The sequence below is a fragment of the Castor canadensis genome, chromosome X, assembly GCF_047511655.1.
Source record: "Castor canadensis chromosome X, mCasCan1.hap1v2, whole genome shotgun sequence".
Lineage (NCBI taxonomy): Eukaryota > Metazoa > Chordata > Mammalia > Rodentia > Castoridae > Castor > Castor canadensis.
In genome coordinates this window covers 14,572,009-14,586,134 of record NC_133405.1, presented here as the reverse complement: position 1 = coordinate 14,586,134, position 14,126 = coordinate 14,572,009, and the positions used below count along the sequence as shown (strand labels likewise).

The window sequence follows — 14,126 nt, the reverse complement described above, 5'->3', positions numbered from 1 at the left end:
TGATGAAAATACTGAGTTCAGTATATCTACACTATGCTAGAAATTTTCATACAGCCATTTTCTGTGCTCTGAATAAAAAACCCCATACTCATTGCATTTTTCACATAAAATATTCTTTGATTAACAGTAAAATGCATTTAAATGTAACTCCAATTAACATAATTACCTATTTCTAATCAATGTACTAAAGGCATAATTACTATCATAATGGCGATTGAGTCAAAAAGGCTGGGAACAACTCAAATAGAGCATTACTTCATTTACTAGCTGACTTCAGAACATTTCCTGAGTACCTACTAAGTACCAAGTACTGGGAACAGAGATAATTCAGCCCTGCCCACAAAAGAGCTGAAATTCAAGGCAGGGAAGTGGGGTAACACACAAGGAGCTGCGGGGGCTCTGAGGAGGGAACCGTAACTCTGGCCTGCAATAGAGAAAAAACAAGAGATAATGTGTGCAGCATTGTCAATGAAATTAAAAGGATGGCTCTACATAAAACGTGGAGGTGCTTCCCACATACTTTCTATAAACAATTATTTGAGCTCAGTAAAGATATTCCATTGAATTAAAATGTATAAAAAGGTGCTGCATTCTTTTTGATTCTCAAGTGAGAGTACTCGTTTGTAGCAGTCAACACAACATTTACTTGGGAAGCTACTTATTTTCACTAATGAGCAAATTAAAACAACAACTCAGATTGACTGGTGTGTAATTTAGTCCTGAATTTCATTCAAACAAAAGAAGCATCAATCTACTTTTATTTCATTATGGGACTCTAAAGTTACATGAGAGACAATTGTAATTCTTAGATGCATAATTAGAGGAGACACAATGTCCCTAAAACAAACATCAGATTTAGTTGATAATACTGTTTGTTCTTAAACCTGTTACAAATGTCTCCTTTCCTCGGGGGAAAAAAGACAAGTACAATCTTAACTTTATTAAAGAAAAGAGAGGCTTTTTGTTTAAACAATCTTAAAATCCTGATTCTGTTTCTACAATTTTCATAGTCTACTCTCCCAACTATCAAAGAACACCTATTGTGGTTCTGGACTGAAAGAAAAACTGACACATACTGCAAAGAAACACACAACAAAGGCTGCTACTTTCAGCATTAACACAAGGCCAAAGTCAAAGAAGATTTTTGTGGGCTGGGAATGTAGCTCAGTGGTAGAGCACTTGCTTAGCACACATAATGCCCTAGGCTTGATCCCCAGCATTACCCAACCCTCCCACCTCCCAAAAAAGAAGGTGATTTTTCACTTTATGTCATCTCCTCAGAGAGACCTTCCTTTTACCTGAAACAGTTTTCTTCTAAGATATCTGCATAGTTCCTTTAGCTCATCAGGTCTCTGCCAAAATGTTGCCTCATCAGAGAGATCTTTCTAGATCATCTTCTCTAAAATAGTATATACCTCTCCCTCAGACTTTATTCCTTTATAATGATTTACTTTTCCATTCAGAGCATAAATTAGTATTCCATCTCATGAATTTGATTATTGTCTATCTCTCCCCATCACTATACTAAAGGTTTATGAAGGTAAGAGACTTTGTTTTGATTACTGCTATGCGGTCAAAAAAACATCACTTCCTACCATGAGGAATCAAGAGACATAATGACTGTCTTTGAAACTTAGAAATTCAGTCTCTAATACTTGTGACAATGTAATCCAGCTTGGTAAAATCATTGAACTGCTCATAGATTAACTACCAAACTTCCAACTCACTCAGTCTTAGTGGCTATACTTCCACTAGAGCAATGTAAAGTCTAATTTAGTTATTAAAACAAACTTACCATCCCAGTTAATATATAGCACGTTCTTAATGTAATAAAATTTCAGAAAACAATAGAGGGCAAAACATTTAGAGTTGGTTTTAGTAATCTCAGACTTTTATCTAGGAACTGCAGCTTTCTGACCAGCTTTAAAATCTGTTTTTCTAGAAAAACCTGAGAACCTGAAAAGGAGTAGAGCTTTATTTGATAAAACTTTAGGACTATCAGAACATGTTTTATACATTGATAAAAGAAAAAAATTTTTTAGTATTGTTTTTAATCTCAACTTTATCAGGATATGCCAAAAACCTTTCAAAAAGAAAAGAACAAGAAAATTAGCAAAGATAAAAATGTTTGCTACTGTCAAAAGCCAAGCCAAGAAGATCAACTGTTGAAACAACAACAAAAAAAAATACTTTTACTTTGGACATGCTTCTCTAATCCCTATAATGTAGTAACTAAAATGTAATATATTAACAACAAATGTAAACTGCATTGTAATACATAAGTCAGGGCACAAACCTGTTGTGAGAATCCACAGAAGAACTGGTACAAAAACTGTGGCAAAATGAAACAAAGGTTCTAGAAAAAAGTTAAGAAAAGTGTTAATATTTTCACTTGAACAACTTTCTAAACTAAAATAGGAAACTATTCCAACAGTCTACAGTCACTCCCAAATCCTTCTAATGTCAGAATGCAATAAATCTCTATTCCAGAGACAGAAGGAAACTAAAAAATCAAATAATTAATTCATATTAAGACTACCTTTGGCCTTACCTACTCAATTATTTTATGAAAACTTCTTGATATTCTTCTTCCAAGGAAGAAATGAGCTTATCCAAAATGATCACCTAAGATATTATACCTTAAATACCAATTATATTTGCTAAATCTAATTGTGATAGGTGTATATTTCAGACAATTAATACAATAAATACAAAATCATTATAGATTATCTTGATATTGAACAGTTATCAGTTAATGCTTTACTATCTCTATTATTGCCTCACCAAACAACATATTATTGTTGAGCACCTATACTACATGTAAAGATGGCATTATTGCTGATAACAAATAGAACAAACTTTATTCTCCTAAAAGACTAATCACTTAATTGGACGAATACTAAAAACAAGCATAAAAATGCATGTTGTGAATTGGTAAGGCAGTTAAAAGCCAGTGAGTGTGATTATAAAATACTGAAATTAATGCCTTCAGGCAAAATTACTATAACTACAATTTTCAAACAATTGCTATCCTTCAAAATAGGCTGTAAACTTATTTATGTGCTGCTGTCACTTATATATGGTATTTCTGAACTTCTTGTCCAGGCAGCATTTTCAACTGCCCATTTTTGAGCTGTGTTAAAAAACCAGTGTCCTTTATTTTGTCACATATTCTCACTTAGTTAATTCACCAGACTTAGTTCTGGAGACTTGAGGCTGTTTTGAAAACTAAAATGCATCCTCAAAGGATGAGCATATGCATGCAGAAGACATTTAAATAAACGTACTACAAGCTCTGGATGATGTTCCTAAATAAATGTAGTCTACATATTTTGAGTTGTCCCTGCAGCATGAGAATAAATGTCAGGATCCCCAAGGTCATCAACCAGCAGAGCAACATTTACTTGAATGTATCAGTTCTAATACAATGAAGAATATTGTTTACAGCATTTCTAGTCATATACAATGAAAAAAAAAATTAAGTGTTCTGAGACTGAAGGCAGAGCTCAGTGTGGATTACAGGGTACTTTATGAGAAAAGGGTGGGGGCTGCTTCCCCCACTAGAATGTAAGTTCCAAAAGAACAGAAATATTGCCTGTCCTACTCCACGGGGAATCCTCAGTGCCTAAAACATTGTTTTGCAGGTGGTAACACATTCAAAATATATTTGTTGACTGAATAAAGAGGCTAGAATTTGAAGTAGGTCTACAGATGAGGATTATGTTGATAGCAGAAACCAAGGCAAGACAGTATTTTAAACATATTTTTGGTAATATAGGGTCAGACTGGGGGGAGTACCTTAAAAGACTAATGTTTAGACAGAAAAGAGTAAATATTCTAAGGGGCAAGTTGAAGAGTGGGATTTTCTAAACTTTAACCTGGTTGGATTATATAAGGAAGACTGAATGGAGAAATAGAAGGCCGGAAGTTCTGTTGTTAGTGAAGTATTCCAGGAGTAAGGAAATAACAATTTGAAGATGCAGTGGTAGGAAAAGAGAAAGGAGCAGGGCATGGTGATTTGTGCCTGTAATTCCAGTACTTGGGAGGCTGAGGCTGGAGGATCATGAATTTGAGGCCAGCCTGGGCTGGGCTACATAGTGAGATCCTGTCTCAAAAATAAAAACAAGCCAAAAAAAGAGGAAGACTTCTTAGCTCAGCCAAAGGTTAAAAGTATTAGAAATCCTATTCTGACAAAAGACAGCAATATAAAAGAAATGGTGTTAAGTCAATAACCAAGATAATGAACAAAAAATACTAATGAAGACAGAGGGAATCAACTACATAAATAATCGCCAATTCTCTATACAGTGAATGGGGATATGCCAATTTCTGACCAGTGTTCAACATTTGTCAAGTAAATGCTTATTTTGTTCTTCTTAACAGAGCATTCCTTCCATCTGGTGGCAGTTGTCTGAACTGCTGGTCAAAATCCTTATAGGCAAACCCAATTTCTGAAACAGGGTCAGATTATCAAGTATATCTGCAAAACAAATTGTCAAGAGGCCTCCTACCAGGGGGAGGTTAAGAAAAAATAACCAGTCTTGCAAAGCCCAGTAGACCCTAAATATTATGCAGAAAGTGCTCTAGCCATAAATAAACCTATGGTGGAAATACAGCTGTCGCCTAACTGAAGAACCAAGGCAAAATCTCTCTCTCTCTATCTCCCTCTCTCTCTCACTCTGTGTGTGTGTGTGTGTGTATGTAAGTATAGCATGATCTCATATACAGAACCTAAAAAAATGTTGATTTCATAGAAGCAGATAGCAGAATGGTGGTCTACACAGCAAAACCCTTTGTACAATTAATGTGTACTTTAAAAAAGGACCCAAACATAGAAGAGGAACTGTTTGGATAAGGGATAGCCAGCAGGAGGGAGAAGGAGGAAAATACTGATGGTGGGGTAAGTATGATCAGAGTACATTATATATATTATGAAAATGTCATAATGAAAGTCATTGAAAAAAATTTAAAAGGTGGGAAGGAATAGAAGACTAACAGAGAGTTGGATATGATCAAAGTACATAATATGTAAATATCACAATGAAATACCTTTGTGCTAAATTGATACATGCCAATTTAAGAAAAGAAGTGCATGCAAATATTGTGCTCAAGTTAATTTCTCTACAGAAGTATGCATTAGTAATTCAGAAACTACTTTAAACATTTTCTAGGACTGAACAAATAAGTACATACATTGTGGACAACAAGAACTAGGTTTCTTATCACTGGGGTAAGGATTTACAAAAAAGAAATGAGGGAAACCAAGCAGTTGGTAGTGGGAGGCTGAGGCAGGATTCTGAATTTGAGGCCAACCTAGGCTATGTAGCGAGACCCTGTCTCAAGACTAAAAAACTAAAAATGAAAAATATAAAGTATTTATAAAAATATAAAGTATTAATTAGAATGAACTGAGTTCACACACTGAATTCATACTGATAGCTTTAAATGTGTTCCAAAGTATATGTACCTGCACACATACACTATATACACTATGTATTTATATCTACATTCATAGATATAAATAGATTTTCTGTGTGTATATCTATGTATGTGTGTATATCTAATTCTGTTCATGGAGAAGGCCTGGAATGAACTTAGTCTAGCAACAATGAGATTTTACTTTCTAAATACTATTTGCAAATTAAAAGAACTAGGGTTCTGTGGCAAAATCTGAATCCAGGGTTGAGATAGAAAAAATACAAAATGAGAGTATGTAGTACTAGAAAATAAAGAAGCCTTCAAAGAATGATGGAGATGTGGGGTTGAAAGATTCCCAATGGCCAAATATGGAACACTTTGAGTAACAAAATAGTGATAACAATGGAGTTGTCGTATGAATATTGTTTTAGTAATAGAACATTCTTTGCAAATGAAATTCTACAGAGAAAAGTTGAGGGATCTTGAGATCCCTCTCTCAGAATACCATTTGAATCAAATTATCAAAGTTAACATCATGAGGGAGGGGGTGGGGGTTAGGGGGAAGAAATGGCCCAATGTATGCACATATGAATAAATGAATAAAAAAAAACCAAAGTTAACATCATGAACATATTGATAACACATGCCTCCTAATACATTAAAAGGTTCGTAGTATCACTTCTGTGGTGTTTATTCCAAAAATGCATAATATGAATCTAATAAGCAAACATTAGACAAGCCCAAGTAGAAGGACATTCTACAAATTAAAATGGCTAGTACTCTTCAAAAATGTTAAGACCATGGAGACAAAAAAGACAGGAGCTATTGCAGATTAAAGATTAAGAAGGCATGACAATTCAAATGCAAGGGTAATCCTAAAAAGAGGTCGACTACAAAAAGGAAATCAATGGCAAGCTGTGGGTATGGGTCAAATTGCAGAGCAAAACTGCCTAGCAAGTGCAAGCCAGAGTTCAAACCCCAGTACTGCCAAAAGAAAAAATGTAATTTGAATACAGCATGTAGACTAATTAATAATAATGTACTAACTAGTATCAACTGCTGATTTTGACAACTATATTGTACATTATGTATAGTTATGTATAAGGCAATAACATTTGATAAAGCTAGGCAAAGAGTACATAAGAATTATTTTGTTAATTTTACAATTTTATTATTTCAAAATAAAAAGTCAAAAAAGAATTTTACAAACCCTATTGTGCAGAACACAGGAGATCCAGTTTACAATAATTGGCATACTTTACTTGTTTAACCTTCATGTATGCCAAGTCCATTATGCACGAAGTAAGTAGATTAAACTAACTTCATGAATTCAAGTTCTGAGGAATCTCGAAGGCAGGACAGGGGGTTGAGCAAATAAACAGCCCTAGTCCATATCATCCTTTAGGTAATGCAATTCTGCTTCTGTCTTTATCTGTGTAATTTCATGTGAACAAAGGATTTTGCTATTAAAAGAATAGTGTGGGTCAGTGGTAGAGCATATACCTAGCATGTGCTATGGCCTAAAACCTAGCCCCCAACACCACAAAAAAATAGTAGTTTGAAACACTACTCAGCATAAAAGGGTAGCAACTCTTGATACATGAAATAACATGAAGCTCGAAAACAAATTATTCTAAGTGAAGTAGGCCACACACACAGTGCCATTTATATGTCCATTTATATGAAGTCCTAGAACAAGTAAAACTAATATGTATATTATATGTATAAGATCTATTTATATAATCTATGACATATGTTACTATGTATAATATAGCAATATAAATCAGATCAATTATTTTACTTTTTATAGAGATGGTTATATTGATAAACACATTTGTCAAAACTCATGGAACTGTACACTCTTAATGGATAAATTATTTAATTTATACTTTAGTAAACTTAACAAATATTAATCTCAAATTTCTTACACCTAAAGAAATGTCTGGTTTCTGATTCATTAAACAGACACCACTGCTTTGCTGAGAGCAAATTTTAGCATCAAGACAGCAAAAGAAACATGAAAGAGGGGAGAATAAAGCCATGACCAAGTTTAGCCAATGCTGGATTAAACAGTCAGAAGTTAAAATACAAATGTTTTATCACATACCTTATAGAAGAAATATTGTACAAGATGGGCTATTCTCACATAGTATAGATGTCCATGAGCCAACAGCAGTTTCTTTAAATGTTTAAACTTTGGAACAGAATAATCGCTATTCCTGGCTGCTTGGCGACCTTCTTTACCTTTAATACCTAAAGACATGGATCAACATGTGATGAGGATTTTATAAATTAAGCAACTCCTTAATTTGATTTTACATTTTTAAGTTGCTTAATGTTAAAGATCAATTTTTTAGTTTAGCCTTTTTTTAAATCAAAAAGGGACTTGAAACTGACCAAATAAAAGTACAAGTTTGATTAGTAGCTAGGAATTTGTAACACAACATAAAGCAACTAAATTGAATCATTATTTCAATAATTACAAAGCAAAAATTATCTGGAGGAAAAACTTTCCCCTGAAAATTATTTTAAAGTACTCAGTAAGTGCTTAATTGTGCATAACACTAAACCAACCAGGGATTACATTAAGGCAATTCAGAGACCTGGGTTTTGTGGTTCAGAATTCAATAGGAAGACGGTGAAGTCCTTTCACTGAATGAAAGGACTAGCTGCCCAAGGATTCTATGAGGTCAAGAAGCTTTAGGCCATTTCCACACTGGATAACCAATGAGCAGAACTTAGAATTCCAGACTAAATATATCTACTTCCAAATGGGAAGGAGAATTTGGTATGTAAACTGTAGTACAATAATTCCAAAGATATTAATCCTGTATGACCCCAACCCACCGCCAAAAAATTGCCAAACTATTGGGTCTGTTTCCTAATAGCAATATGACAGGAGAAAAAATGGTGCAGGTGGCAGAAAAGCTGTTGGCATGTGTCAAAAGATATAGTGCAGCAACATAATCAGACAGCCTGGCCAACAGTAGAAAATCAACAAAATTGCATGCATGCTGTCAAAATGAGGGAAGCAATGAATTATGTTGCCAATAGGTTGGGAAATTCACTTTATATAGCTAATATAAAAATATTCTCTCAGCTGGGTGCCAGTGGCTCATGCCTATAATCCTAGCTACTTGGGAGGTAAAGATCAGGAGGATCGTGGTTTGAGGCCAGCTTGGGCAAATAGTTTCCAAGAATCTATCTTGCAGTGGCTCAAGAGGTAGAGCGCCTGCCTAGCAAGTGTGAGACCTTTCGTTCAAACCCCAGTACTGTCAAAAAAGAAGGAAAATATCCTCTAACTTTTGCTTTACTACATTCCCTCTAGGAGTACTACTTTAGGATGGTTGTGATAAAATGAGTCCTTTCATTAGATTAACAAATATTACTTGAAATTCAAATTCAAGGTGAACAACCAAAACAGTATCTCTAGAATATAAGCAATATTAATGCTATACAGATGCCATCTCATTAGATGTTTCTTACCTATTCCCACATGGGATTCCAAGATCATACTAACATCATTGGCACCATCACCTATCGACAGTGTTATTGGGCTGCCTTTTAAATTCTTCACCATTCTGACAATCTGAACATTAAACACAAAAGAGGTATAGAAAAGGTCAAAGCAAAATGTGACAATGAACTACATTAGGGCTTTATATTTCATTCACGCCTATAAATGGAAGTTTTGTAACACAAAGGTAGTTTGTGCATATATGAATGATAGTCTCAAATTCTCAGATGCAGAACACAGTCATTCAAAACATAACACCAACATCCAGTTGTTTCTGGTTGTGTACATGAATGAACTCTCAACCTTGCCTCCCACACTTATTAGAGGTCAACATGTTTCCTAGGAACATATGCTAAATTCTTACACTCACCTGGCTGCCAACTAAACTTCATTAAATCTTCTATTGCCCAGTATGGTTTGACCTCTCCTATATAGAGCTACATTTTAAGGGGGCATCTTAAAGGGAATGAGATTTGCAGAAAGATATCCCAAATATGTGTGCAAAGTCTGTCACTATTCTGTGTCTATTCTACATGTGAAAATGAGGATGTATTGCTCAGTGTTGTGCACATGGCAGGTACAGAATAAAATGGAATAAAATGTTCATGTCTGGTGTTAAAACACTTCTGCTTTGGGGTTCTTCAAAACCTTCTCCTAGCAGAGTTACTTGTGAGAAGTATGTTGGGGAAACAGCTGCCTTCCCACTCTATGTTTTAGAAAATCACTGCTTGTTATGTCAACTCTCAAAACCCCTTAGAATTTAACAGCCTTAAAAAAGCTTAAATAATTCAGTAGCTAAATAATGCTTTGCAAAAATTTTGTCCTCAAGATCGCTCTAACCAGTTAATATAAATAAAATCTATTTTCAACAAAATTCAAGTGATTACAAATTAATTTGTGCAAGGCTAAAGCACCACAGTCTTTTCTTTAAACAAAATTGAGGTTTTAGTTATATTAAATAGCACAGAACCACCCCCCACAGATCCAATTCCACTTAACACAAAAATGATGTGACTGTGAAATGCCAGCTATCCTCCCCCATCTCTTTCCTAATTTGGTTCTTCTTAAAGACTTTATAAAAGATTGTCAGAAATAACCTGTAAGGGAAAGAGCAAAGGACAAACTTAAAGCACCCAAACTGCATTTTTTTTGGACAGGCTATAATACTGGTTAACTAACTATACCTGCTACACCATGCCCAGCAATGATCTGTACCTCAACTTCAGTCTGGGAAGGTCTGGACAAGACAATAAAATTATTAAGGGTGACAGCCTTTGCAGAGAAATATAGATCATACTAAAAGATTAAAATTTGTTCTTGTGGAAAGATAAAAGGATATTTGGTTATGGACTATAAAGTCATGAAAGATTTAGTTAGGTAAACATGGAGTTTTTCAATGATCCCCAGGTCACCTAGATTAAAAGTTTCTCTTCAGGGCTGGCACAGTGGCTCAAATGGTAGGGTGCCTGCCTACCATGTGCCTGTGAGGCTCTGAGTTCCTTTTCTTCAATCTCGAGAATAGCTTTCATGATAAAGAAATAATTTTACCAAAAAATCTATTTATCAACTATTAACTGGATGCAATATACTACTCACAACAATATACTAAGATCCCAAAAGGATATAGGCTTGGTCATACACCTTTAGAAGCATATAATGAAAATGTAGAGATTGGTCACAAATAAAAGTGTATTAGATAACTAGATTTATAATACAAGATAACAAAATGTGGTATCTATACAGGAATACATGAGATTGAAATTATTCATACAAGGCCTATAGTATCAGAGAAGGGAGAGGACACTATCTGCCAGAATGATCAGACATTATTCTGCAGAAGAAAGCATGATTTAAATCATGATATATTAGTAAAATTTGCGGACAGGAAGAGGAGAGTATTTCAAAGAAAAAGAATGGCATATTCAAAGGTACACAGCCAGGTAAGTATAGTACATGCTCAGAACATAGATTAGGTATGACCAGATCAATAAATTTTCATATATGGAGCATGGACAGATATATATGGAACCAGATCAACATGGAGTGATATGAAAATGGTAGCAAGGTGCAGAAGGAACTCAAGCAAAGTAATACTGCAGGCAAAAAGACAAGCGAGGTGGCTAGCTTAATGACCTATTAAAGGTCTAGTCTTAGAAGTTAATAGAAAGGAAGGAATAGATGGAAAAGACTATATACTAAAAAACAGAATTTGGTGACTGATACTATAAGAAAGAATGAAGCATGAGGGAAATCAATACAGATTTTGAGGTTCTAAGTCTAGAAACCTGGAAGTACAGTGAGCTCAGTCACAGATTTCTATGATGCCAAGGAAAATGATGGTTGGGTTATAGAGAAGGCAGAGTTGGACAATGACATATCTAAGAAGATAGGTTTGGTAAGCAGCTGAAGAAATAAAGTAGAACCCTAAAGATCTGGACTGAAGATAATGACTTGAACGTCAACTGTATGGACATGAGAGATGAGTAGGTATTATCTTGGAAGAAGTGACTACAGTGAGAAAAATAGAACAGACTAAAAACTGAACAAGGGACCCCATATTCTGGGTAGGAGAAGAAACATGGTATCAGGAATATATATATCTGCCTGGGCAGTGGAGTAGTCAGAAACCGGGTGAGCAATCTGAGCAGCAGATATTGAATGGAGGGGGAAAAAAGAGGGAGCGATGGCGTTTAGAGCAAGCCTTTAATTTAAGAAGGCAAGATTTCTATGGATATTGTACTGGTTACATCTGATTCCCAATTCCAGTATTCCCAATTCCCAATTCTGGTAGCTAAAGAAAAGAAAGAAGAGCCTCTACTAACACCAGTATGGTAGGCTGGAAAGTAGACAGGCAATTCCCCAACTGGGATGGGCAGTGTGTACAGTGTGTAAAGGAGAAGCCACAGATGCATCCATCCCCTGGTTGATAGCAAGTAGCTGAAGAATCTAAAGAGGAAAGACTAACACATATAAAAGAATATCCTATGAAACTGACAAAGTATGTAACTGAGATACTAAGTTTCCTTACAACCAGTGACTACAAAGAAACAAGGTGAAGCAGGTCCATTTTGACTGGGGGAGTTGGAAAAGGTAGCATATGTGAGGTGGTCCTTGAGCTGAGTTTTATTATTAAAATTTATGTTAGGTCAGGGGAATTCAGAGAGAATTTTAAATGAGGAAATGAGACAACAGGGAGACTCAGGTGCCACATTCAGTTATCTGCCCTCCATTCTAAGAGACTATCAAACTACTGAAAGTAGATGAAAAAAGACTGTATGATAGAAATAGTGTTTTTAAAAGATACATTTAGAAGTGTGGGGAAAAAGACTGAAAGTGAAAGGTGAAAGCAAGGAGACCAGTGAGGAGAATAAATCAAATAGACTATGTATAAAGTCATAAAGGTTTAGACGAGGCTGGTGGCAAAAGGTTTCAAAAGATGACATGAAAATGAGAGCTATGCCAAAGGGCAGGTAGAAAAGGGCAGGAAGAAGGATCAAAAGCAGTTGTGAGACTTAGGGAGCAAAAGAAAAATGGTCATAACAGAAATAATATAAGAGGGAAAAAAACCCAAATTATTCTAATGAAGAAACTTATGTCCTAGACACTACAATTTAAAGCAAGAGTAGGGCATCCATATGGAGCTGTCTAGCAGTCAGCTAGAAATAGGAAACTGAACACCAAGAAAAAGTCATGGCCAGAGACACATCAATGAGAGACAGAGAAATGGATGTGTTAATCCAGAGATAATAGTCCACAAAGTAAAAAGCAGAAGGAAAACTTCTCAGCCGGGTGCCAGTAGCTCACACCTGTAATCCTAGCTACCTGGGAGTTTGAAATCAGGAGGATCTCAGTTTAAGGCTAGCATGGGCAAATAGTTCATGAGACCTCCATCTCCAAAACAGCCAGGACCGGATGTATGGCTCAAGAGGTAGAGTGCCTGCTTTGCAAGTGCCAAGCCCTGAGTTGAAACCCTAGTCCCACCAAAAAAAAAAAAAAAAAATCAAAAAACAACAAGAAACTCCTTAGTGAAAACAGGAGACAAAATAAACAAAATAAAGATACTAGGTTGTCAAAGACGTAAAAAAGTCAGGACTATAGTGCATCACAGTAATTAAGGAACTAAAGTTTTAAGGAGGACAAAACTGATAGTGTCTACTGCAGGGAGAAATGAGGAAGAGAATAGCACAGTATTAAGCAAGTCAGTAGAGTAATAACATCAGAAAGAACACAACACTTGGGGTTAATGTCATGGGGAGCAAGGAGCAGTATAATGGAGGCAGCAGAGACTACGCACTCATTAGAGAAGTCTGGAGGTGAGGAACTGGATAGCAAGCTTGAGGGGATGATAAGGTACAGCATAGATTTAAATCAATTTTGGGAAGACTCCCGAGTTTGTTCACAAAGAGGAAGAAGTAAGGGAAGAAGAAATCAGATGTGTACAGAAGGACCCAGAATAGAACATTAACTAATATGCATACTTACCTGGGCTTTCTGTAATGGTGCCATCCGGCAGCAGAGCACCGCAGTGCACTTCATACAAATTTGTAGGAAAATACTTTTGTAGTTATTCGAACTAGAGTCTTGACTAGAATTTAGTATAAGGGACAATGTGGAGCCATCAATAATTAATCCATATTCCTGATGTTCTGTCCATGCTCTGAAAAAGATTAAAAATGTTTTGTGTGAATCTATTGTACATTTTTATTTAGGATCCTTTTTTCCGATGACAGAAGGAAGTGTCCCAGATGAGTCATCAATCTGGTTCCTTGAACTGTTCATTTCAAAGAAGCAAATGCCTTTAATGATGGCACAATAGTAACTTTCAATTACATCTTTGAAATTTAAGCTGCCCGGAGATTTGACTTTATGTTCCAAAAAGTATAAAAATAAAGGAGTTTGTGCAGTATATACCTCTATATAAGAAACAGAAGGTGACTTCTGGGAATTACAGATCAAGCTAGTATAAAACAATAGTAATGCTGATAGGAAGATAAATCATCAGTTAATCAGAAACCCCTTAATGATACAAACAAAAGACAAAATGGCTTCGGGGTACTCATAGGAAACCTTTCTCTATGTATCTTTGTCTGAGTGACAAAACCTATCCATTGAACACGGCTTCTCAAATATGACATAGAATCAAAAGATATGGTACTCATTAAAGAATGTTATATAATATTAACATTCATAT

At 35.4% G+C, this 14,126-nt stretch overlaps 1 protein-coding gene across 4 annotated transcripts in view; it reads right to left on the bottom strand.

Annotated features, from left to right (window-relative positions):
- The window catches only part of Atp11c (ATPase phospholipid transporting 11C (ATP11C blood group)), a 171,960-nt gene that overhangs the window by 24,875 nt on the left and 132,959 nt on the right, over nucleotides 1–14,126 (bottom strand). For all 4 annotated transcript variants that reach the window (XM_074063290.1, XM_074063288.1, XM_074063287.1 and 1 more), the window contains 4 exons: nucleotides 13,418–13,592; nucleotides 8,905–9,007; nucleotides 7,526–7,671; nucleotides 2,297–2,356 (listed from right to left, as the gene is read on the bottom strand). In XM_074063290.1, coding sequence (XP_073919391.1) covers nucleotides 2,297–2,356; nucleotides 7,526–7,671; nucleotides 8,905–9,007; nucleotides 13,418–13,592 — 484 coding nt within the window. The remainder of the gene's footprint in view (nucleotides 1–2,296; nucleotides 2,357–7,525; nucleotides 7,672–8,904; nucleotides 9,008–13,417; nucleotides 13,593–14,126) is intronic.